At 31.8% G+C, this 27785-nt stretch overlaps 1 protein-coding gene across 1 annotated transcript; it reads left to right on the top strand.

Annotated features, from left to right (window-relative positions):
- Positions 1 to 580: 580 nt before the first annotated feature.
- On the top strand, positions 581 to 27595 carry LOC123659508 (CYFIP-related Rac1 interactor A). Its single transcript, XM_045594720.1, has 4 exons — positions 581 to 988; positions 19809 to 19940; positions 24137 to 24414; positions 27176 to 27595. Exons 1-4 carry the CDS (start codon positions 674 to 676, stop codon positions 27438 to 27440), a joined length of 990 nt encoding a protein of 329 aa, XP_045450676.1. The 5' UTR covers positions 581 to 673; the 3' UTR covers positions 27441 to 27595.
- Positions 27596 to 27785: the final 190 nt, after the last annotated feature.

The following is a 27785-nucleotide window of genomic DNA, read 5'->3' as shown; positions in this document are numbered from 1 at the left end:
ACTTATATAGAAGAGACAAGAGACAAAAAAGTATGTAGTTAACAATTGATTTTGTTATTATTATGAATTTTTAATTAAACGTTCAACAAAAAATTTTCTTCTAAACAAATCTCGCGCCAAACAATTTAACAGATAATGCAATCACATCAGAACTACCAACTTAATGCAAAGAAAAAATCATAAGAATATAAATACACATGGGGCACATATATCGTTTACTAATGATTGTTAATATAAAATGTTAAATAGACCTTGATAAACAGATTTCAAGTTTCGCATTTAGAAAATAAATAAAACGAATAAAATTCTAATGGCGTGGTGATTTCTTAATCAAAAAATTACGGTAAATAACTATCACAACACTATTGTGGGCGAGTGGTATTCCTTTGCATCCGTCAATGTCAATTCAGTTGGTTGGGCTTTATCTGTGTCGAACGTTGGTAGTGTATTAGGCGAGTTGTATTTTAATTTAAAAAAAAATATATTAACAACTGAAACTGAAATGAAATAAAGTGTGAGTGTACATAACAAATAATTAGGTGGTCTTGTTCATTATTTTTACATATAAATAATACCGTTTATTTATAATCCGAAATTACTAGGCAATGCAGTCGATGCTATCCGGGAGGTATTTATAATAAATAAATTTAAATTGTGATTGAAATCAATCGAAATGGGAAAGCTTCTGAGTCTGTTGGCCCGGGACGATTCAAACTGTTGTTCTTCGCCGCGATACGACATATTCTTAGATTTTGAGAATGCTGCTCCCACGGACACGGAACGCGATGTTTATGAGGAGGTACAGAGAGTTCTTTTGGATTCAGACAAAATTTTAGAAGAAATACAGTGTTATAAAGGAGCTGGTAAGGAAATACGAGAAGCGATTGCTGATCCCTCGACCATTACCCAAGAAAGGGCTTGGCGCGCTGTAAAGCCTCTAGTGGACAAACTGCTCAGATTTTATAATCATTCGTTAGAATTGAAGCGGGTAAGCTATTTTATTTTTCAGTTTTATATAGTTTTTCTGAATTTTTTTTTTACGGTACAATCTACCTATCTACATTTTTTTTCTGATATCTATTTAATCTCGTTATTATTATGATTGTACTCCGTTTTAATTGCTTCTAAATTTAATTAATTTTGTTAATCCATTTCATCTCTGGAATAAAAAAAAATTAATAAATATATGTAAAAAAAAATGTTTATAAACTGATATGTAAAGTGCTATTACTGCTTACTGCTATTTTAAGTTTATCCTTATCAGTTGTGATTAATGAAGTCACAAACATAGATAACACTTTCCAAAAGATATTTGTGCTATCAAGTAGGTGACAACTTCCTGATGCACATACGTAAAACAATATTACTATTTTATTTAAATAAAAAATAAGTATGCTAAGAAGGTTTTACTTTAAAAATACCTAGCTTGCAGTGGTACAATAATATTTATTATAATTTTTATGCAAGTATTTTTACATAACATTTTATTTAATGAACAGTTTTATATACATAAGTAACATTTTTATGTCTAAACTAATATTATAAATTTGTTTTTTATTTCTTTATTTTTTTTGTAAAGGTATAAATCTAAAAAACCACTGAACTAATTTTTATGGAAAAATTCTCTGTCATACACTACGTTATCACTGAGTGATGTAGGGTAAACCTTAAGGGAGACAATGGAACAGCCAAAATGAATAATAATTTCTATTTTACTAGTTTAGAAAAGAATAAACAAAAGTAAAAAGCATTAGTACATTTATTTTTAAGATGATGTTTCAAATACTAGTAGAGATGAGGGGTGTTAACTCATCCGCTACTGAATGGCACTAGAATGTAATGTTGGAAAATAGCAAAAGGTTACCACACACACTTGTATGCGAGAGAATCACCATCTTAGTGCATGTAATGATAATATATAAATAAAAATTAATGTTGCTAAGCGCATAACTTGAAAATGGCTAATTATTATTTTATATGTTCCTTAAGGCCATGGAAGGTTTTAGTATTAACTAAAAAAATAAAAATTAAAGAAAAAAAATTTTAAAAAAATTAATTTTTACTATTAACTTTTGACACAACGAAGACTGTCTGGGCAGCTAGTATTAAATAATTTCATAAATTTTCTATTTTAACTACTGCACATGTAATGTAGAATTTCTTTTATAATACCGCTTTATTTCATTTTATGATAAGTCAAAAATACAAACAGAAAGATATCATAAAAAGCACAGTTGAGATCCTTTAAGATTTTCTTGTTAGATGACTCTTATTAGATGTGACATTGATAGTGTACATTTATTTATTATTTAGGCATAATTAAATTTATTATTATGTACTGAACGTGCTATATATTATATATATTACACTTTAAATTTTAAAACTAAAATATTTTGCAGTAATGTAGTATATCAGTAGGGAGTGTAATGGTACTATAGTACAGATAAGCGGAGTACTTATTTCCCAGACTATCTTTATTCTAAATTCTTATAATCGTAATAGATAGACAGTTGAAATTGTGTATGTAATGTAAATTATTAAAGCTATTTTTATGTCGAACAATATCAATAAATAGTATGTTTGTAAAAAATATCTTTATCGACGTTTTGCACTGCATTCTTCACAAACTAGTGTTGCCATACATTATTAAACACTGACATGGTACCCCCATTTAGAAGGCATAAATTTTTATACTATATTTCGTAAAAAATAAGAAATACAATAAACATTTGTACCTAAACTTTCAATACCTAACTACAAACTATGATTCGTATAATTTACCTACATTACTTCGGTAAATATGTAAATAATAGATTGAAAAATAATACTTAGTTATTTAATTTTGAAGAAAATCATCATCAACGATGAAATCTCTAAAGATGTCTGAAATAAATACCTAAATAAAAAATCGAAGTATTTACATTCGGTTCTCGAATTTCATATTCTCTACCAATGCTAATATTATCGAAAATAAAACACAGCTGTGGTAAAAAGGGTATCATAATCGCAGTATTAAAATTTATTTACCGATAGGTACTCGTATTAAATACAGTCGGAAATTGCCCGCAACCGAGGACGCATTGCAGTACAATAGACGATGTTACGCTAAACAATGAAACTTTAAAATGTTTTGAACCTGACACCCGAATGCATTACCTATTATTTTACCTTTACATGTCTGAATCGATTATTATATTATTTTGAATTCGTCTGCAATTATTTCTATTTATTTAAAAGTTTTCATACGCTCCTTAAACGTATTACGAGTTATGATATTCGGTATATTTAATACATATCGTTTTATATAGTACACTTACTAATAAATACATTTTCAATAACTTTATATAATAAATATGGAAATGTTTAAATTGCCTCGTTTTATTGTTGTTACTAAATGATACATTCACCTTTTAAAAATACTGTTTCGTCCTCAATTTTTACATTTAAATGTTATAACATGTACTTCCATTGCAAGTAAGTGCTTTACATCTACACACACATGTTTTAGATAAAAAAACGGGGACAGAAATAAAACAAGCAGCCAAAAGTTGTAGTGTGGTAAAGCCCCAATCCTGCCCAGTGTTAAAATGTGAACATTTCGAGTTAGTCAATATTCGTTACTATCATAGTAATAAGTATAACGAAAGTATCTAGTATCTACTATCTCTAGTACGAAGAGTAGAGTTAGCCAGTTAATTTAATCTCACTAATCCAGAATAATCTCTACTCATAACTCAATTTCATGATGACTTACAGCAACAATGTTTTCCATTAGATAAGCTGTTTATAGGCTATAGGCTATAAAAGATCACGATATGAGTGATCGTGATAGTGCAATAAACGTGAAAGCGGGAGTAACTGAGAGTCACACAAAATATCTGTAATACGTTTTTTTTTTGGTCATCGCCCTAATGTTGTACTTACTGCTGACTACTTGTATAACATTCTTACAAATCCCTTCTTTTACGACTTTCATATAACTAAGCAAAAAATACCTTAAATTGGTAGTTCTGATGTTTCCAAAATTGATCTTATTTTCCTTCATATATGAATGTGAAACCTGTTATTAGAGGGTGTGCACTGTCGCTATAGAATGCACGACTGTATCCCATGTTTAACTATATGGCAATCATTCAATCAAACACAACGTATGGAAGCCGCGTGAGAATTTAAATAACGCGCATCGTAGCCTTTGTGGATAGTGGAATATTTCGTTTTCCTACAACAAATGACGCAGAAAATTACCGCCTCCGACATATGGGTGTCACATTACAGCGATAGGATATATACGAGAGAGATGTGTACAATAATATCTATTATATTTTTAAATAGTTGTGTTAAATATTTGTTTAAGAGCCTAACTAAAGATGTATTATATATATTTTTTTTTTAATATCTTTATTTTGGCTCCATAACATACAAATGGTACTGGTTTTCATTACTGTTTCTATATAATAATATTTTTTCATATTGACTTTCGTTTCCGTGGATATTTGGGGACAAAAACTAGCCTAAATGAATCTCTATCTGTGCCTAATTTTACCCAAAGAATTTAGCCATTTTGATTGAACACAAACACATCCATCCCAACTGTTCGCATTTATAATAATAGTAACATAAACAATTTTGTGTTTATATATTGACAATAACTATTTCTAATGGATGAATTTTATGAGGTCAGCTTATTTTATAATTTTATTACAAAATGTAACCTCCGTTGTAAATAACAGAACATAATCTTATCTCGGGTATTCACTTATAAATATACAATGACTTGATAACTATTGTATACATTTTATCACGGACGATTGAACATTGAGATATTTTCGTAATGCTCAAAAATATAACGAGTACCTACGTCTTCGTGAAACATGCGTGGATATAGAAAATATACAACTTGCTCGTATACAGTAATAAAATATGTGTTAATAAACAACAATTGCTGTAGGCATAGTTATTTCCCTGATATAAACGGCAATTATCATGTTAATTATTGTCGTCTTACTAAGCGGTCTCAATCTTGCACTCGGCTAATAAGAATGAATAAGTAAATGATTAGAGATGTACCGACTAGTCGGTAAAGCCACCATCCAGCGACTATCATACACGGCGACTATTCGGCAAAGAGCGCCAACTTTCTGCTTCTTACTTTGTATATATTTCTCAGTACGTAGAGGGAATTACATTAAATAAAATGCTTGATTGTTTATTAATATTTCTATTTTATAATAAGTCTTACACATTTTGAAATGTAAAGCAAAGCAAGATTTCCTTAAGTAAACAGGTTTCGAAAATTACTTGCTTGTAAAGAAGCTGTGTGGCTACGGCACTAAAGAATTTAGCCACCCCCTCTCTTCCCGTGGGTGTCGTAAGAGGCGACTAAGGGATAACAAGGTTCCACAACCACCTTGGAACTTAAGAAGCCGACCGATGGCGGGATAACCATCCAACTGCTGGCTTTGAAATACACAGGCCGAAGACGGGCAGCAGCGTCTTCGGTGCGACAAAGCCAGTACTGCGGTCACCAACCCGCCTGCCCAGCGTGGTGACTATGGGCAAAACACATGAGTTCACGTTATTTTTGACGTAAACTTGTGGAGGCCTATTTCCAGCAGTGGACTGTATAGGCTGTAATGATGAAAGAAAACTTAATTAGTATCATAAATTAATAAACAAAAGAACATAATATCTTCTTATATTCAGTAAACATTTATAATTATTTATGTTATTTGTCTCGAAAAGCTGTTGTTTATATCTTGAATTCAACAATGTAGCCAGAGTAAAGACTTTGTTATGGTCCACGTCGAACCTACTCCTTAAATCATTTCCCAGCAGTAATTTCACGTCCATGACTTCTTTGTTTTCATAATTTTTTTTTTTTTGACTTCTCTAACATACTGACCTCTGATGACACTGAAGTTTACGGAGTAGGCACTGTTGTAGGTAGTTCTACTTGGGTTTCGACTGAAACGAGTCGTCTTTGATCGTTGATAGCGAACCACCTAAGTGAGGTATCAGGATTGGATGTCGGTATTTAAAATGGTTGTTCATACTTGTAGTTTTTGCTATTTTTCTTGCCTACCATGACAAATTATCATTTGGCATTGGTTACACTTAACTTTACGGACACTACTTTCCAATAGTACAAAAAACGTCCACTCATGAGATTTTCTTTTTGACAGTTGAATTAAATTTTAATTGAGCTATTTCACTTTAATGAACAATAACAATATTATATATTATATATTTATCTCTACAAATGATAAATGCTATATATTAGTTGACAGGTATTTGAACGTGAGTGACTGTATTCGATCTTTTTTATCTTAAAGTACGGTTTTATCTTAATGATACAACAAAATTTAAGGAAATCTGATTGATCTTTATTGAAAAATAGGTTATATAACATATTACTTAGCATATAGTTTTTCTCGTGTAAATTCGTCTTCTACAAATAAATAAAAACGTAGAAATAGACGCTTCTCCTACATAAGGGAATAGGCCTATGCCTAGCATTGGGATATTAATGGGGGCTGAAACGTAGCGCGTCTAAGGCAACAATCAATTAAGTACTCAAAAATTTATTTATTGAATTAGAAATTTAATAATGTTTTTTGAAAGTACTGGCGGACATAAAAATTCTTAGATACTATTATTAAATTAAATTTATTGTTATTAATTTTGTCATTTCTTGTATGAAATACCTATCACAATGTCATACTAATATTATGAAGTCTAATTTTAACTAGTTATGCACTAGAAACTTTATTTATTGAAGTACGTTAAAGATACGATATCATACTGTGAGTCAAAATGACAGACGAGTAACCACAAATGTTAAGGCGCTCTAAACCGCTCGTGACATCTAGTGTTACGACTTACGAGTAATAATTAATACTTGACAAGGTTTCAAAGTGGCCTTTATACAATCTTCCAACTACTTTTCTTATGTTTCATATAGTAATAGACAGGGTAAGTTATTTTTCTATTTATAGTAATATTGTCAGCCAGTCAGTCAGTCAGTTAGTTCAGCCTATTTTACAGTCCACTGCTGGACATAGGCCTCCCTAAGTTCGCGCCAGACATCCCGGTCTTCCGCAATCCTCATCCAGCCTACACCAGCAATCTTCCGTAGATCGTCGGTCCAACGGGCCGGAGGACGTCCCACACATCGTTTGCCAAGACGCAGTCTCCACTCGAGAACTCATCTGCTCCAGCGGCCATCGGTCCTGCGACACAGATGACCAGCCGTCTATGTCCGTTACTTTCGTTCTCTCGCGAATAGTTTCATTTCTAATCCTATCTTTGAGAGAAACAATAGTAATATTGTGATATAAGTAATTAGCTCTTATTCTTTATATTACTAATCTATTCATTGATTTGGATTCAATGGGTTTTAATAGTGCCAAAAAGTGAAGTAATTTCGCGAATGTCACGTAGAATGGAGAAGACTTAATATTAGTTTATCTAGCTCAATTACAGCATTTAAAAATCACACAAAAATTACGTCAGAATGATGGCCGTTAATATAGTAGATGAAGTTCATTTCAAATATTTCTTTTATTTTACCCAACAATATCATAGTGTTAGAGAATTTTTAACTTGCCACTATTTTTAATTGTGTTAGAAAACAATGGTCCGCATAAATGCACCTTGTTTTATTCAAAATTTAGTCACATCAAAAGCTCGCATCCATTACGGATCGCAAGATAATAAACGTCACATAAATTGATATAGGTTTGCAGGCTTTAATTAAAATCTATTCGAATGTTTTGTTTCAACTCATTGCATTGATAAAGAAAGAGACATGGAGACCGATTTCGAAGTATAGAGCTCAACAATACCAAGCATGAACGTTGAATAAAGTAACCTTATTAGTCGAGTTATTCCAATGACTTCGACCACGTGCAATTTATAAACATGAAATCATTATGGGTCAGAGCGTTTTTGAAATGTCAGAATGTACAAGTATCTTTACAAAAATGCATTTTAATATTTCTTAATTTAAAGTTTGGATTTACAAATATGTAAAATTCTCGGTACCTTAACATTTTTTTTAAGATCTAGTAAAATATGCTGAAAAAATACATTAATTGATTTAAGACCTTTTCTAAATGTAAGATTTATTTGTATCTATTAATTTTTGTTTAAAAAATGGTAGTATAATTATGTTCTATAATTTATTGTGACATAATAAATACTATATACCTACTCGTATAAGAATTTTACTCAAACCTGTGACGTGTCTACCACACAACAGAGTCATTGTAATAGTATTCCTTTAGCACCGATTAGGGACCGCCCTAAAACCGAACAGCTTATTGACTCACCAAGTAGTCCAATTGTTGTAGACGTATTTCTTGAAGTTTATTTTTAAGATTTACGTCAACTGGTCATAGTTACGTCCATCTTCCTACCAACCGTGCGTCCTTAATTTGTATATATATATATCCCCGTTTTTTGAGGCTTTGCATAGATACTAATTATTGCTCTATGCACTCAAAACAAAGATAATATACAAAACTAAATAATGGTAACTTTTTTATGTTCTAAAACGACACAAAATGACACATTTCTTTGTGGATGGGCGATTAGGGTCTACATCAATGTTTAGGATAATATGTATCCACTATTATAAATCGTGTAATTTTTTTTAAGTCCTTAAGTACATAATTATACCGCATCCATATCTACCTTAGCACACCTTGGGATCGATCGTTTGACAGATATTAACATGTGAGGTGTTATAAGTTTTGATATTTAACACTGAAAAATACTCTGCTATTTTTAATGGGATAATCTGCAATCACTTATTTTATATTGTCACCTACATATTAAAGGCAAGAAACAAGAAAAATAACGCTCACAATAACAAGAGATAGCAAAATTCTTGCAAATTGATTAGATATCGATCACATAAGAATACCACTGTTCACGCTGTACTGCCGTTCTAGGATAGAAAGTACTGTTACACGTGTATTGTATTTAGCACAATGTAAATTATTGTGTTGTAAAATTAAAAGCGATATGTCTTCCAAGACATTTTTTACAACAACAAAAATAAATTAGTTCTTTATAATACTAGGAGACTCAGAAGACAGTTCAACAAGATAATCTGTCGCGCAATTTAACTTTTAAGTTTTAATTTAAAAAATATTTAAAAAGAAAATTTATAAATTGTAAAACTTTAAAACTTACTTTTAATTTAACTTGTACTATCTGCCTTTAAAGTCTATTTATTTATTAAAACAACCAATAGTTTGTTTCCAATCTTTACGCCTACAATTTCCTACAGTTATTATAACAAATGGTAAATAATAGTAATTATAATATAAAACATGCAACATGATATGTCTTTTGACATATCGTTATTTCATAGGTAACTAAACTAGTAAGACACCATTTCCGAATACCGCAACTCTTATTTTTGTTTAAACTTGCACTTGTCATCAAATGTCAAAAGAGTTAATCCGAATGCCAGCTGGTCTCAAGAATCCCATTCAGTTTGTAAAAAAGGCAGGTGCGCGTATACACCTTGACAATTGTAGATAGCAACTTTTAATAAAATAAAACTGGTTCTTGTAGCATCTGTTTCTATGACTTAAGCTGTTACAAGCTGCTTCTTTTTTTTTTTTTATGTCACTAGGTCGGCAAACAAGCGTACGGCTCACCTGATGGTAAGCGATTACCGTAGCTTATAGACGCCTGCAACACCACAAGCATCGCAAGCGCGTTGCCGACCCAATCCCCAATCCCCCCAGGAGCTCTGGTCACCTTACTCACCAACAGGAACACAATACTGCTTGAAAACAGTATTATTTAGCTGTGGTCTTCTGTAAGGTCGAGGTACTTCCCCAGTCGGGCTGATCCATATTTTGAGCAGGAAATTCCTGCTGTGCCCTACCTCAGTTAAAAGCTTCGCTCGAGTATTTGTCACAACCGAAATACAAAAAACCTACATATATGCATTTTCAGAATTCCTATATCCAAAATCCATTCCTATATGTAAACAATGCTGCACAACTTGCTTCCAAATCCAATTCCAGTTTTGGTTAGCCTTTATTAGTCAGTCCTTAAAATATATAAATTATTGATTAAAACAAGACTCCTAGTAGTAGTAATCGTATTTGACTGCGGAGTTTCTTACCGATTCTTCTCTGCAGAATCTACATTCCGAATCGGTGGTAGCTTCACTTTTAAAAAATAATAATTTATTTTTAAAGTTTTAATTTGTAAAATGACGATTCGAAAGTGCTCTTGGAGCCTATTTGAATAAAGCTATTTTTTTATTTTGATTTTGATTTTGACTTTTTCCGTTTTTCGTAACTGAAAACAATTAATACCTAATTTGTAGTAATTCGTTAAACGTTTTATTTTAGGTATATGCCTTCTATATGATTATGTGTGTTTATGTTATTTATATATAGTTTTAGATTTTTAACAAATTTCGGCGACAAATGGTACAGGGTAATGTTTTCTTAAAGGTATCTACAACATAAGTTTATTTGGTGTACCAACATTCTAATTGTTCAATAAATAAATAAATAATAACCTTCAAAAGCTTAGACACAAAAATATTATTGTTATTTATTATTTATCGTTTTAGGTATACAAATAGATAATGGAAGTTTAAAAACGAATAATTTAAAAGGCCTCAAAAGTCGTATTAATTTTTTTTTTATAATTTTCGCGTCACATCGTATAGGAACGACTATACGTCGTATATGAACGACTATTAGTCAAACGTACGCTTCAGCCTGTAATATTCCACTGTTATAGTTATAGGCCTGTTTCTCCATGTAGGAGAAGGATCTGAGCTTAATCCACCACGCTGCTTCAATGCGGGTTGGCGGATATATTCCCTACTATGAGTAACGATCGCTATCTGATGTACGTAATAACAAGCGGGACCGACGGCTTAACGTACACTCCGAGGCACAGTGGGGAGACCCACAAGGACAAGGACAAACACCCAGACCACGGCAAACATCTGTATAGTCAAAACAAATCTTTGTCATGTGCGGGGTTCGAACCCGCAACCGCCAGCGCAACAACCACAAACCAGTGTCACACCGCTGCACCAACGCGGCAATCAGTCAAACGTAATAATGATTAATTAGAATGGAAGGTTTTTACTTTGTTTGACGTATGATATTTTTATTATTATAGTTTCAGAAGAAAACTAAAAGATATTCAAAAAGTATTGTTTATTTCGAAAACTTTGTCACTTTTTCGTGTTTGTATTACTAAAACTTTAGCAAATATTTCACATTACTAATTGTTTACTTGGTCATACGAAACTTCATCGATAATAATAGCGCTTATTCACAATATTACTGTTATTAAGTTGGATTATTAAAATAAACACAAGTTGTTACATAAATATGATAAACTGAAAACAGTCGAATGACCTCAATTTCATATGTAACGTAAATAAATCGTAGACCGCATATCATTATTGAGTTTATTAAATGTAGTCTTAAACTAGACAACGCCGGTGTTCTAGTGCATCTAACCGCGCCACAATGGATATCAAATTGAAACCCGCTTCTATTATGACGTGCGACCTTTCAAAGCTATCATATGCAACTTGAAATTCAACTTGGGACAACACATTTTTCTCTAAACGAGATTTAGGTCAACACTGTTATCTTCATTAAACGCGAATGATGATGAAACGTTTATTTCGTAACCTTTTTAATTAAAATTTTATACAAACTACGGGTTTGAAATATAACTATTATGTATTTTATGTCCACTAGCTGTACGCTGCGCGCGTTGCTACGTTTTTTTGTTTTTTGGTCGTACCAACTGAGAAACCTTTCTGTGCTCATGCACAACACAGTGCTGAAGATCGTGACATGATCAAATGCAAAGCTTACGATTCTATAAAGGACATACAGACAAACATTCATTTTTATATATGTAGATTATTTACATACATAAATGAGTGAGACGCTTATTACTAATAAAAATGTATCTCAAATTTAAACTGAGTTGAGAATTATAGTTATTGATATGTTTTTGGAATTCATTTCATTATAATTTATAGCTTAAAATGCCCTTAATAAACAGACTAATCAAATGAGAACTGAGGTTTGTATTTTTATTTCAACTGGAACGATAACCTAAAAAATATGAGATATGTTCATTCAAAGGTACAAACTGTTACACTTCATATTATTGATAAAATTATTATGTATATTCAAGTACTAAGGTACCTCGTTGCATGCACTAACACAAATTATTATTATTATTGTTGCCATTTTTCCTTCATATACCGTAGGTATATTTTCGTATCAGAAATTTATATTCGTATGCAAATTTTCTTGCACCTTTTCTAGACTTTCGTTCGTTCTTATCGTTATAATATGATTGGCGCTCTTTTGTCTTTCAAATAAAGGACTGTATATCCGAGACAATCCCCTCTCTTGCCGTGGGTGTCGTAAGAGGCAACTAAGGGTAACGCAGTTCCACTACCTCCTTGGAACTTAAAAAGCCGACCGATGGCGGGATAACCATCCAACTGTTGGCTTTGAAACACATAGACCAAAAACGGGCAGCAGCATCTTCGGTGCGACAAAGCCAGCCCTGCGGTCACCAACCCGCCTGCCCAGCGTGCTGACTATGGGCAAAAGTTCACGCCATTTTTGGCGCAAGCTTGTGGAGGCCTATGTCCAGCAGTGGACTGCAATAGACTGATGTGTATCGCACGACATAATATTATGAATGAAAGAATTATTATAAATTATTATTTATTTGTTATTATTTTTTTATTGTATAGGTATTTAAGTATGTATATCTAAAATTAATTAAATACTTCCCTTTAGGATAAAACTTTGAATTCCTGTACGAAATTATAATAAAAACGAATTCGAAACGAATTTCATTTTATTTTAAAATTTTCCTCGTGAATGTTATTATTCCTTAATAGCAACGTGGATTACATATAAACGCGAGTATAGCTCAGACATGTTTGATAAAAAGCATATCGGTACAAAAAGATATTCCTCACTCGTTGAGCACTGGATCGTGAGGTGGAACCAAATTAATGGTGCATGCGGTACGTTGCACTCAGTATACTTTCTGCCCGTTCAATAATTGCATTCTGTCGCAAACCTTGCACTTACTTAAATTAAGTAAGTGGTTTAAGTAGTGACTTATATGCAACTTCAAATAATCGCCCTGTTCGATGTAGTACATAAAAATCACCGGTTTCGTTAAAAGAAAATTCTTTGTTTCTTTTCAGTCGACTTCAAAATCTATCTACTATCTACGGCTATCAATTCGACTGTATGTTTTATGTGTGTTACCTCAGAAGTTATTAATGCTTTTTACTGGGTGGACTGATTTAGATGATACTTTTTTTAATCGATCGCTAGTGCTTGTCATGTGGTCCCATTTAAATTAAATTGAGTTGTTACAAGTATTTTTTGAGTAATCTCTAATAATTCGTATTTACTTGACTAGTTTTTCGTCTACCTACGTTGAATTGCTTGATTTTTGTTCACAATTATAAATCTACCGTATGTATATTTTCGCCTGATTTGAACTTTTTACTTTATATAAAAATCTACGTAAAAAATAAAGCTACGTAAAGAATTTTTAAAAAAAAATCGATATATGGATAAAAAAAATGTATATATGTAGGTACCAAGTTCACGAGGTCTTCTAATTAGTATACTTATAAATAAAATTGTAACGGCATTGTACCATCAGCCAAAAGTTGAAATCGAATTTAAGGTAACATTTATCCTGAAAATGCACTAAACTTGGAACATAAATTATGAAATACCAAAGAAGGAAAGAAGGAAACGATATAAAAATATATTATTATAATACATCACAATATAAGTAAACATTATTTCAATTATTGCGACAAAGGAACAGGCATGAGTTATCATCTTACATCTAAATTATAGCACAAATCTTGTAATTGAACGACAAATGGTGTTAATTTAATAAGCGAGTGCAATATAGCTCGGGAGCCAACCGAATTTATCTTCCTTTCAATTTCATAGTAATTAACTGATGTGCTTTATTGAGGTCGTAATAGTTTGAGACTAAATAAAAAAGAGCAAATTTTCTCATAACTCCATCAACAGTTTTTAACTGACTTCAAAAAAGGAAGGGGTAATCGGTTCGTCTGTATTTGCTTGTTTTATTTCATATTTGTTAATGAGTATATCGATTATGTTGTTTTTTTTAACCAAAACCTGGTGCTTGTCGTGTGGTTTCATTTAAATTTGATCGTGATTAAGGAGTACTTTTTGAGATATCCCTAAAACTACTATTACGTTGTATTGCTGTCGATATAAATTAAAGTGATGTTTTTTTTCGTTTGCAAGCCAAATATAAGATTATTTGTATTATAGTTTTTAATACAGTTCAAATAGTTTAAAAAATCAAACACTAATTAACAGTTAGCGCCTGGTCTATACAATCTTATCAGTTCAGTTGCACATGCATAACGCTTTTTATAGCGCAGTTAATTAATACATTATGTTAATTTAACTGTAAACTTGGCCGCATAATCTATGAAGCGCCTAATGTAATCAATGTAACACAACACCTACTATAAATTAAATCACGATACTCATGTATGTTTTAAATGCGCGAACAGTCACATTATCAAGTAATGGGTATGCCTTTTCGTAAATAATTTATTGCGTTAATAACGAATTTTGGGTAGTCTTTAACTATCCCAAAAGTAGGTATATGGACAAAGGACTCTATTGTACTCACTCCACTGAGAATCATATCACTATATGTCTCAATTATCTTTAAAAATACATATAAAGCACTCCAATGTAATTCTACGTGTGGGAGCAAAGTATACACACATTAAGAGGTAAGTAAAGTATAATTCGATAAGTAACAATGAGTCCTAATCAAACAAGTCGCCCCCAAAAGCAAGCAACTTACAGTAATATCCCAACTTTATTTTGTCGGACACGTGTTCGCCTCGCCTTGATACCATTTACGGAATATTACGTCATCTGAAACGAATCCCACTTTATCCTTTACTGTGTTTAGGGTTACGAGACCAATAAAAACCTACTTCGACGTACAATATGACTTACAAGAAAAAGACTACCGTAACATAGAAAGCGTTTACGTTACTGAATACTGAATGAGTAATGAAAGTTGAAATTTTTCAAGATAATTATTTTATTGTAAAATTTTATTTCAAACCAATACATTGATTACGAAATTTAAAATGTGTTTAACCTTACTCGAATACAAAATCGCTTATAAATCCCTCACAAAATGTTGAAATCTCTCTAATTTGCAAGCCCTGATGGCTTTGGGATGTCAGTACGAAAACAACCGCAGACACGTGACTCACTTCGGTTTGTGATTCACCACATTTTATATAAAGCATACAATCGTTGCGGGAACTACATTGTATGCGTAAATAATATCACCAACTTCAGGTAAACAAATACACAACAAAGTTATGCTTTCGATATTATGATATTATTTATTGGATTTTATACCATTCAAAGCAGATAAATTTTTTATCGGAAAATATTTATTTCATTTTATCAGTGTTAGTAATTTTAGATTTATCTTTGTATCAAGACGTGACAAAAGAACTGAGTTTTGTTCCCTTTTTATGACACACATAATTCTGTATAAATAATAAAAAAAGGATTTCATATTTCACAAATTAATATTCTTCTTTAGATTTTTTTTTTTTTTATGATATTTATAACAATGGAATATTATTATTAAAAAACAGTACCCAGACCCGGGAACATAATTAAAGGAGGTCCTTTGGTTTTTTTTTCAACCAATGTTAATAACGCGGCACGTCTCGTACAGGCAAAATTATTAAAATCTTTTTAATTAGACGAAGTCATAATCCGCGGAGATACCTAAAGTCCCTTTTGTGCCTTACAATGGTTTGCGTCTCATCTTATCGTTAGTCTTCTACTAAAACTAGATGTCTCACGTCAGACTTTTTCTAGGTCCAAATAATAGGTCGATAAGAGTGATGAATTTATCTTCAACTTATCGACACAACGACTATGAAGACTTAATAAAGAAGTCTGTCACTTTTATACTGATTTGTTTTTCAAAAAATATATATTATTGATAGATATTTAAAGAATGAAAGAAAAGTGAGATTTCTGATATGATTCCAAAACGTTCTAGTTTTTATGAATTGGATCAGATCGCCATCAAAATATGTATTTTAACTTTTAATAGGACTTGGAACTTTAATATTAAAGGTAAAGTTTTAAATAATTATATTTCCTACGTCATAACATTCTTGTTTTAATTTACTTACCTTGTACCTGCTAATTAATGTACTATTGTACTGCAACGACTAAAAATCGCTTGGCAAAAGCGTGTATTCTGATGATAAAGCTTAATCCTCCTACCGCGGTTTGTTTAATATATGTAATAAAACTTTTTTAATACCTTATTGAGTATCTTTATAACATAACAACAGTTTACAATATGGCACTTTATAATTCTTATTTTTATTTTTTTTTTTGCATATATATGTTTTACGAATCTTTGTCTATAAATGTCTGAATAGCAAATGAAATCCGATTCAGGATATGGAAGAGAGCTAATAGAAATAATTGCTTATCCGCGCTCCTGTTGCAATTGGAACCTAATCGACTAAACAACGGCTACTTCCTATGCAGAGGTTATGCAAACGGTTCTGATTCCACAAACGTTTTACATTCATGCCACTAGAACTTCATTTAAGTCTTCGATACATTATTCCACTAGCCAACGAAGAGGCCAATAAATTTGTTTAAATCAAGTTCAATACATTTAAAAAAAATATTTTAAGCTTTATCCAACGTTTAAAGTTTATTGTAAAAACATGGCCCAGTAATGAGAATATATTTCGCTGACAGCGAATTGGCAATCGACCAAACAAAATCTTTTAGTACTCCCAAGTTGTTAAAATCTACTTCGCTTCCGGCTTCCGGTGGTTTTGTCCGGATCGAATACGTACCAGCGCACAAAAGAATCGAAATAAACTCAATTCGCAGCGACGTACAAGGAAGCAAGAAAATTAGTTTTTTTTATAAAACAAAATAGACAAATCAATTGGTTAACCTTAACACTTAAAATTTCATGCATCAAATAAAACTAGTGGTCACCTAGTGGTCGAAATTCGACCATAATTAATTTAATATGTGCGTGTGTGTGTCAAATACATGGTAGTGTGTGTTTTGTGTAATGTTTTTTTTATGTTATTGATTTAATATATTTTATGTATAATTTAAAAAAAAAATAGGATTCTGTACTCCTCTATATAAACTATAAGGGTGCGAAATTTAATACTCCTCCGTCCGTGCAATTTTCGTAAAAATGGTATAACAAAGTTTTTGCTTCACGTATTAATATACATTCACGTGATGACGTTTAATGTTCACACTCAAAATAAGTACCTAGCTACCATCAATCAATTGGGTGTAAACACCCTTTTTTTTTCAAGAATTTTATATTAGTGTGAATAATTTCTTTGCATTAGCGAATTTTAAACAAAACGTGGTTTTGGTGAACGACATGAAACAGACGTTATGATAGTGTATCGCTCTTCAAATCAAAAACCAGTTAAACGAGACCTCTAACCGCAAACCTTGTAAAATTTTAAAAAGTATTGATCATTCTTATTATCATGTTAAGTACCTAATACCTACGATCTTCTGATAGATTCTTTTATTTACTTACTTAGTGACAACGAATATTTACATATATATATAAAATATTGTATACAATTATGGGTCATATAAAACCCAACAGGAAAATAACAATAAATTCAATATGGGCATTTATTGCTGATTAGGTTCATATTTTATTTAGTTTCGTGACGTTCCTCTTAAAATGTGGGGCATTTTTGTTATTATTTATTTAATAAAATCTTAGTATTAGCTAACAACTGTTTCCGTTCGTCAGTTCATTCAACCGTCACCAGAAATTACCGAACGGCCTCACGTCACAGTTCGCGTACTTTATTGAAATAACACCTACCACCTACCTGGTACACCACGAACAATATGTCATTTGGCGAAGCCGTCTCAAATATTAATTTGGTTCCGACAGAACTTTGCTTAATCCGAAGCGTATTGAATTTGACACCTAACGGAGTGAAACGTGTATTCTTACTTGATGGTCGTAGGTATTATAATTTGAAAATTCACTATTTTTGGACGAATTTTGTTTTGTTTGTAGTAATGTTTCTCGCCTTTTTGGACGTTTGTAATGTAATCACTTTGTTTACAATGACTCGTAGAAAATTGGTTCTCACTTTAGATACTCGTATTGTGTAGGGCAATCGAGAGCCCAAGTGCACATACACTTGATTCGGGATCACAGGCAGAATTTGTCTAAAAAAAAATAAAAATTAGTTTCAATTAAATAAACTTCATGTTAATTCTATAAATATTGTGTACTTTGGTTATTTCCTAATTTCAACGTAAATACGAAAAATATTTAAAATTCAATTGTGTTTTATTTCCATCAGAATATAAAAATATAACATTTTATTATTGTTATCATCGTCTTAAAACAGCTATGGAGTAACAATCAGATACATCCACCAAAAAAAAAAATGGAAGTGATGGTCGGTAATTTCAATATATTTGTTTTTTCAAGTGCTTGTAGTTATTTACACGAAACTAAAACACAAACAAATAATTTTAAAAATGTTGTCTTTTTGTTTTTCTGGGCTAATCTCCTGAACGCTGAACCGATTTTTATGGGACTTTCTCTGGAAAATGTAGGTTGTGGAGCAATAAATTTAAATTTAATTGTTGGATAGCCCATATACCGCGGGAGGCTTTAGATTATTTTTTCTTAAATTAACGCGGGTGAAATCGCGGGGCACAGCTAGTGCCAAAATTATTCCTGTTACCCGAGGAAGCGTAACAAAAAAGTAATTTTGGACAGAGTAGGTATAAAAAATTAAAAACGACATACTGCGGCAATGACATAAAGCGGTCATTCGAAACTCAAAGCTATTAGACCACCGACCGTATATTTTTACGTTGCGCTAATGATATATTTATTGTTTGCCCTCAGACGTAATATATTACGACAAATCAGATTGATTTTAATTACTAATATTCCCATTTTATATGTTTTTAATTTGACAATTTTGTAAAATAAGTTTATCCTCGTAATTTGCTTTATTTATACATTGCTATGGGATTTTTGATGTTTTGTATCAAAACTTTGCTTTTTATAAATTTTACATATAAACACAGAACGTGAGAGGTAAGAAGTTTAATACCGAACTAGATGATATTCAAGCTGACCGAATCCCGAGCATGAATATTAAAATTTCCATCTTGTCTGAACACAGCTTGTTATACTGTCTCTGCTTATTATCTTCTGCCGACAACAATGTTTTTAATTATTTGCATGACTTTATCCTTGACAAATGTAAAAAGGGAAGGATATTAGAATATGAAAGGGATAATAGATATAATACGTATTACATACTGAATAGAATAGAAAAACAAAATCATGAATAGTTTCGTCTGTCTGAATAAGTTTTCGTCCTAGATGAAATTAAGAAGAAAGAAATATAGTACAGAAATTATGTATAAAATTAACCTCAATTAAACTTTAGGAATCTGTAAAACAAAATGTAGGGTATAAATTATTTGTGAGTGATTAATTTAATTTATAATAAACTTTTAGACAATCTTTTTGGACAATTCATAATGTTCGCAGGCAAAGTCGCGTAAAAATTTGTCTAATGGAAACTTCTATTTTGATGTAAAAAACTTGAAAGCGTATGTAATAGTTAAATTATATTTACCTTACAGGTAGTACCTCGCCTTCTGGGCTCATTAGTGGGAGGATCGATGAGTCCCACACAACATCTGGAACAGCAACAGGCTTTAGTTAAACAATTCGCAGAGATATTAGAATTTGTGCTGAAATTCGACGAACACAAAGTAAGTACCATAATCCAAAACGTTATTCGACCGAAATCAACAACAAAGAAAACAATTGGGTGGTAAAAATTTGACCCAATTTTTGTCCGACATACTCGTATGGAGAGTTTTCGAAGGCGAGACAATGTCTAGCCTAGATCTAAAGAACTATAAACATACATTTATACTATGTTTGCTAAAAAAAAAAACGCTTTCTTTAATAATATTACTAATGCAAATAATTGTGTTTGCTTGCAAAAGAAAATAAAACGAAATAACCACTCAAATAAGAATTTTTACGGATAACTCAAAAAGAACCTACGTGTCAGATCTCGATCACGTTTAAAAGGGACCACATGGACAGCACCAGCTTTCAATTAAAAAAAGAATCATCAAAATCGGTACACCCAGTAAAATTTTATGACACATAAACTCCATAAAGGCCTTTCTGATTATCATTCGAACTATGTACCGCCGATTAATAGTTAGTATTATTATTATTTGGTATAGAAAGTCTTGGAAGTCTCAAAAGTACGTATCAGTATTTTTCTTTCAAATTATAAAAGGAGTGAATATAAAGTTGCAAGCAATTTATGTCTTACACAATGTCTTTTAAAATATGCCGCCAATTAAGATCCTCCTCTAAAAAGTACAGAGTTGGTGTAATATTGCTTTGAAATGTTGAGAATGGATATTTATATGTTTTCTTTGATCAAAGTATAAATAAAAGGAGTAATAAATTATAAAGACGCAAAGAATTTGCCTTACACACACTCAATGGTCTTTTTAAAGATATAAATAAAATAATCGATAAGGTACCTATTATTATTATGTGATGAAAGGTGACCTTTTATGGTAAGCAGTAAGTCTAGCTATCCGTGAATCAGTTGAAGGAATCTAAAGCCTTTTCCAATTCAGTCTCGGACTTGAACAGACAATGGACTATTGGATTGAATCGATAACAGGATCGAATCCCGCCTGACCTTTGACTACACCCAGTTGTTTTGATCATATTTATTAAAATAATAGTATTTATATGCTTGACGTGACTTAATTCAATAAACTTTGTGTAAAAGTAATTAAGTTTTTTTAAGTAATTTAGTTTCCTGTTTGAAGAACAAGATTATTAGAGTTGTTAATACTATTAAAAGTGTAATTACACGCTACAATTGTGTATTAATTACAATATCAATTAATAAGTTGCCATTTATGTTCAAAAATTAAATGTTCTCTACCCTCCTTGACGATGTTAGATTTCGTAATATGCTAGTATTAATATGTCTATATGAAATGTATGTACGCGTATAACTTCCGTGCGACTACACCAAATCGGATAAAACTTTTTTTCGTCTTCGTTATGATCAGGGCAAAGTTTGTAAAGGAAATTTTAAAAAATAATTGATGTTTACGAAAATAATATGGTGGTGTCTACAGTGTTTGCCGAGTCAGCTAGTATTCAATACTAATGATATTATGAAAGTAATGTCATAAATATGACGATTAATATAACGTCATCCATCGCATGCTATGACAGATCAAAAACAATTGCGCTACGCTAAGTAATGCATGGATAAATAAATAAAAAATCCCTAGTAGTTTAGTCATCAACTAGACTTAATTATATACATATACTTTATATGTATTACATAATATGCCTGCCCAACGTGGTGACTATGGATAAAACACATGAGTTCGTGCCATTTTTTGGCGCAACCTTGTGGAGGCTTATGTTCAGCAGTGGACTGCGATAGGCTGCAGTGAATATGTCTATTTTATATTTGTTTATTTAAATAAAACTGGCACTGTTTCTTTGATAATAGTTGTGACTTTTTCTGCCCATCCCAAATCTACAATTTATCTGACAGATAAGGAAGGACTCGACATTGACAAATTAATAGGTACATAGAAGCATTGCAAAGTGGCTTTCCACACACGTAATATTTTGAACGTAGTACTTATTTACAACCCATACGATAGAAATTTGCAAGATTTTATTCTACTATTTTATCGAACTTATTCTTGTAACATCTAAACATAGCAGATTACATTTTTGTAATACTATTTGTAATACTGTTTGTTTTAATTATGTAAACCGCGATCGAGAAACCCAAGGTACTACTACCTGACTATTACCTACCTACTAGATAAAACCTATGGAACTCTAAAAACGTCTAATAGTACCTAAATTTATCTTTAATTGCCACAACACGAACTAAAGTGAACAACAAAATAAATTAATTAATTAATTTTCATTATTTTAAACTCTCTTTACGTAACAAAATTAACTGTTTGTTAATATTACTCATAATCTGCTGTTAGTCATCTATCAGATCGCTGACGTTGAGAATTCCGTATCTATACTAATATAACATAAAAAAAGAGAAAAATATATTTGTTAATTATATCGACTTAATTATAAAGAGTAAATATTAGATTTTTTTGTTGGTTTATAATGGATATACTCAAAAAATACTGAACTGATTTTAAAAATTCTTTCACCACGATAACGTTGTCACTGAAAGGCTATTTTTAACAAGAGAAAAACTACATCCAAAATTGTATAATCCACGCGATCAAAGTCGCTATCTAGTAATTTTGAAAAGGTTTATATTATGGAACACCTGAACCGATTCAAATATCTACTATTAGAAAGTAACATAAGCTTTGGAACCACTACTACCACGCCACTACTGATAGTAACAGTTGCAATTAATTTTCAAGTGCGTGAAACCGGGAGGGAAGTCCAATATTCAATATTATAGTAGAAAGCTAGCTTTGACCTCGGCCCACTGAGCTGACTCATTCCTCTTCATAGGATTGTTTATTTACTTTATTTAAGTGATAAATTAGTACGTTACAAAATTAGCCTCGTTTTTTTGAATTATAATAGCGATTTGTTTGGGGATTGAAATTATAAATACAGTTTTTAGCTTTAAATACAGATTAAAGCTTAATTCACCACGCTGCTCCACTGCGGGTTGGCAGATAGGTTCCCTACTATAAAATATATATATATATATATATATATATATATATATATATATATATATATATATATATATATATTTAGAAAAGCGTTCACATAACATGATACCTTTGTTGGAAAGTAAGTGTTTTACCTGTGTCAAGATGTCCCACTCTTTCACATACTTATTAAATAAAAAAAACTTAACATTATCATAATTTAATCACAAAAGACAAAAAAAAGAGTTTATTTATGCATGTTTCTGTGTGTGTATAAGTGTGTGGGTGTGTGCGTGTGCGTGGGCGTGGTCATGGGCGCGCGCGCGTGTGTATGTGTGTGTGTGTGTGTGTGTGTTTGGTATATTTTTAGCATAGCTCTTTTGTAGGGAATCGGTAAGATTTACCGTACATAACCTTTAACAACGCCCTTTGACTACGTACTATGAGTAACGATCGCTATCAGATATTTATGGTAACAAATGGGACCGACGCCTTAACGTGCTCTCCGAGGCACGTTGAGGAGATCCACAAGGACAGATATCCAAATTTACAGTTGTACAACGTGTACAAATACAAATATCGAACCTACAAACCGTCGATGTCTTAGGCGACTACACGCACCACTACACCACAGCGGTTGTACGAAGTATAGAATAGCGTGCATTGCTGGACCTTCTCGGTAAAATGTACCTAATCGATAAGGATATCGATGATAAATGAGATGAGATGTTTATAGTGATCCTGCTTTCTGCTCCGAAAGTTGTGGGTTCGATTCCCACCCCGAGTCTGGGTGTAATTTAAATATTTATTTATATATGTATTATTTATAAGTATGTTTATGGAAAAAAATGTATGTAGCTACACCAGTCGGCTGTAGTCTATAACACAAGCATTAAGTTGCTTACTTTAGGAACAGACGACAGTGTGTTTATTGTGTAGATATTTATTTAATTTAATTATTATGGTATGATAATAATTTAAATTTGCTTATAATGCTTACTAGGAATACGGATAACCAGTAAATATAAATCCACTTTAAATTTAATTTGAGGTTTTAATAAAAATTCTAAAATTTATTATATAAAAATACTATTTGGCTATGAATTGTATTATATGCTTAATTTTTGTCTATATAGTCAAGACTCGGTATTAAAATATACAATTAAAGGGTTTTTTAAAAGAAAACATTCGCGTACTCATAAAGTATAACATACATTTTTCACAAACCGTCATAAATATTTTCCTTTGTTCAGATGAAGACGCCTGCCATTCAAAACGACTTCAGCTATTACAGAAGAATCGTATCCCGCAGTGGTCTCATAAACGCGGAATTACCGCCCGGCGAGGAACCTCACATAGGCGCTGAGGTCGCAAACCGGATGTCGCTATTCTATGCACAAGCGACGCCCATGTTGAAAGTACTATCTGAAGCTACGAGCCAGTTCGTCAACGACAATCAACAAGACTTAGAAAATACTACAGAAACCCTTAGCACTATGGCAAAAGTCTGTCTGAGAATGTTAGAAAATCCGTGAGTATTTTTTTCGTATTTATATTTTGAAATCAAAATCATACATTATCAAGACAGGTTGATTAAGTTGACAGTCACTTTAAAATTTATTTATTTCGAAATGTTATAATATATAATATTTTATAATATATATAGTCTGGCTAACGAAAGTAGATACTCGATTTTTTTGTCTATTTTTTTTAAATGGCTACACTGTAGGGTCTGTAGGCTTTCCACCATCGGGTATATTACCTCTTTAATTTGGGAATATCTAGCGGAAACCTACTGAGATTTAAATATAAATATAAAACCAATTCAAAACCTTACTTAACCCAATTACTACGTCTGAAAACACAATTAGAATTTAGGACTATAAATACTCGGCAACATAAATCTTGTTATAAAAATTGACACATTTCGGCGATTTTAACAGATTGGGAAGAATCGGAATCAGAGTATGGTAATAGCTTCGAAAAAAAAGAAAAAAAAACACAAATAAACAAGATAGCGCGTCTTTAAAGTTGCCAGGATGTGGTTTTTTTTTAAAATGCCGCGTTTTTTCAGTATCTACTTTTATTAGCCAGAACTATACCTATGTTTACAGTTTACAACGTACACGAAAAAAACACCTAAAACAAAAAAAGTAAAACAGAAGTTAAATGGAATTATTTGTGTTTATTAAATTGTGCTAATACATAACATATTTTATAAGTGATAAATTACGGAACTATCTCTATTACTAATATGAGTATTACTAAATTCTTAATATAATGATTCAAGGTTAAGATTTTAATAAAAAAGTTTTATGAAAATGCACAGAATGCACGTGAATATTATTCGTCGTCATTGCGACAAGGGCGAATTCATTATATTAGTCGATTATTCCTGGGGTCGTTCGACACATGATACCAGCTCGCACCCGACGAACGCTAATGAAATAATGATAAATCAAATGTCACTCACATCGCACTTAATGTCTCCCCTTTCGATTTACGTCTATTTACTTCCTTATTACCGATGTTGTTTGTGACATCATACATTTTATTGTGTAAAGTTACCACGTTTTATTCTATTGTTATCTTTGTCTAAGTATAATTCTAATATTTCCTAATTAGTGCAAATTATTCCTAAAACGCTCAATTTATTTCTAAGCTACTCTATTTTTATAATTTTATCGGATTATATTTTTGACTTATATTTAATTATGGTCTCATATAATTATGTATATGTAGTATATGATACTAGAATTGAAATTTCTCTTCCTAATTCCATTGAAGCCGTGATATATTGTATTTTCAAATTCTAACGGAATCATTGGTAGAATTAAATTTGATTTGCAAATATACAACCGTAGCACTCATTCATAAAGTCTTATATCGGGTAGCTTTGTTTATCGTAAACCGATCCTAAGTTTTAGGACGTAATGCACTGGTCATTCTCTGACGTACGACCGCTATCCGCTTCCTTATCAGACGTATTCGGTTGATATTATGCGACACATGCTAACATCATTCACAGAAAGTCCAAGCTAATGTAACATCTATTGGCTCACAACAAAACACATAAATGCCTGCATATTTTTATTCACTTAGCCCGTTTAATGCCCAGAGTAGCCCAATATATCGACCGCGCCATTGAAAGTGACAATAGCATCATGTGCCTTGAATGATAAAGACATTGTTAGGATTTTAGAACACATTTATTAAAATATAATGTTCAGTTAGTTTTTTAGTGACTCATATTAAATCTTTACTGATCAGAGAAATGTTAAATAGATTTATTTGGCACATGTTTCTTATTTCATAAAAAACATATTATTAAATTTTCTAAAAATTTTGTAAAATTTGTCATCCTAATTATTTGTGAACCGAAAATTGTTTATTTAATGCAATATTTTGTATTGTAGGTTGTTGAATATAACACTACGTATTCTATATTCTGGTAAATAAAGATTTTTTTTTTTATTTACATTAATTATGATGTAGAAAAATATTTCTAGATATTCACACATAACACTCCATCACGGAGAAAGAGGCCCAGCAGTGGGATGTTACAGGCTGAATCGTAAATACACACAATATTACTATGAAGCGAGATATAATAAAATCAACGCAATTTGTCGCTAGTTCTTGACTATTTATTTATCTGTATGAATACGAAATACTTCAACTGGAATATTTAGAGCACCGTTGAGTGAACATTGAGTTCCTTATATAATTGAAGTGGAATACTCTATACAACTGTTTTATGAATAACATTCTATTTCAAATAAAAGATTTTCCGACAGTCTTATAGAAATATCGTGAAGGTCCTTTTGAGGTTAAATCATTAATATTAAAATGATATCAAAACACATACATACAAAATATGCACAAAACGTGCTCTTTACATACATCAAAGACATGGTTTATGCATTTATTCCGTGGACGGTCTCTGACGACCCAAACGCGCGTTTATACATAGTTTTATTGTGCAGTAAACTCAAATACTTGTTTGTTCAACGTAACACGGGAACCCATTACTATTTATTTATTTACATCAGGTACGCGAACTTTATCTGGAAATACGTTCGCTACAGTAAGTTCGTAAGGAAGTACGGATATAATTACCACTATTCGGGTCGTCATAACAAATGGAAGCATTACGCGATTTTAGATTAATAAAATAGGTTAATGTAACCCGTAAACCTGTTTTTTATCTAATGTTCCTCGTACTCATTGTAGGAAATAGATAACAAACGCCAGAACAGAAATATAATTAACATTTAAACTATTATTTTCAGAAAACTTGTTGCCCAATTCAGTCGTGAAGAGACATCGCTATTGGTCCTTCGAGTCATGGTAGGGTTAATCATACTTTACGACTGGGTGCACCCATCGGGGGCATTTTGCCGTTCGTCATCAGTAGACGTCAAGGGTTGCGTGAAGTTCCTTCAACAGCAACCCCCTCCCAAAGCGGAGCCTCTTTTAAACGCCCTGAGATACACAACCAAGCATCTAAACAGTCAGTCGACGCCTAAGAACATACGGGCCCTTCTGGCTGCGTGAGGACACCACTCAAGCCTTGCATGTTGCTGTGGGGAATGATGTGACAATAAAAACGTGGGGATTTCTCATCGGCATTTATTTTGCTTGTTTATTATCGTGTTGGTTGTAGCGTGGTCTTGGAAAAGAAATAAACTATCTAAAGGATTGTTTTGTAATACGTGTTTCGATATTCGCCAAATATACTAAAAATATTTATAATAGACGTAGCTAAGGTAAATAAAAACTTTTTATACTACAAATTTTTGAAGTGCATTAAATAGGTTAAAATTTATTCAAATTTAAGATTTTTGTCTATTGCTAAATGAAAATAATATTAATAATAATGACAGAAAAATAGCTACGTCT

Source organism: Melitaea cinxia, chromosome 14 (genome assembly GCF_905220565.1).
Source record: "Melitaea cinxia chromosome 14, ilMelCinx1.1, whole genome shotgun sequence".
Taxonomy (NCBI): domain Eukaryota; kingdom Metazoa; phylum Arthropoda; class Insecta; order Lepidoptera; family Nymphalidae; genus Melitaea; species Melitaea cinxia.
Note: the sequence above shows the minus strand (reverse complement) of the source record. Positions and strands in the feature narration are given on the sequence as shown.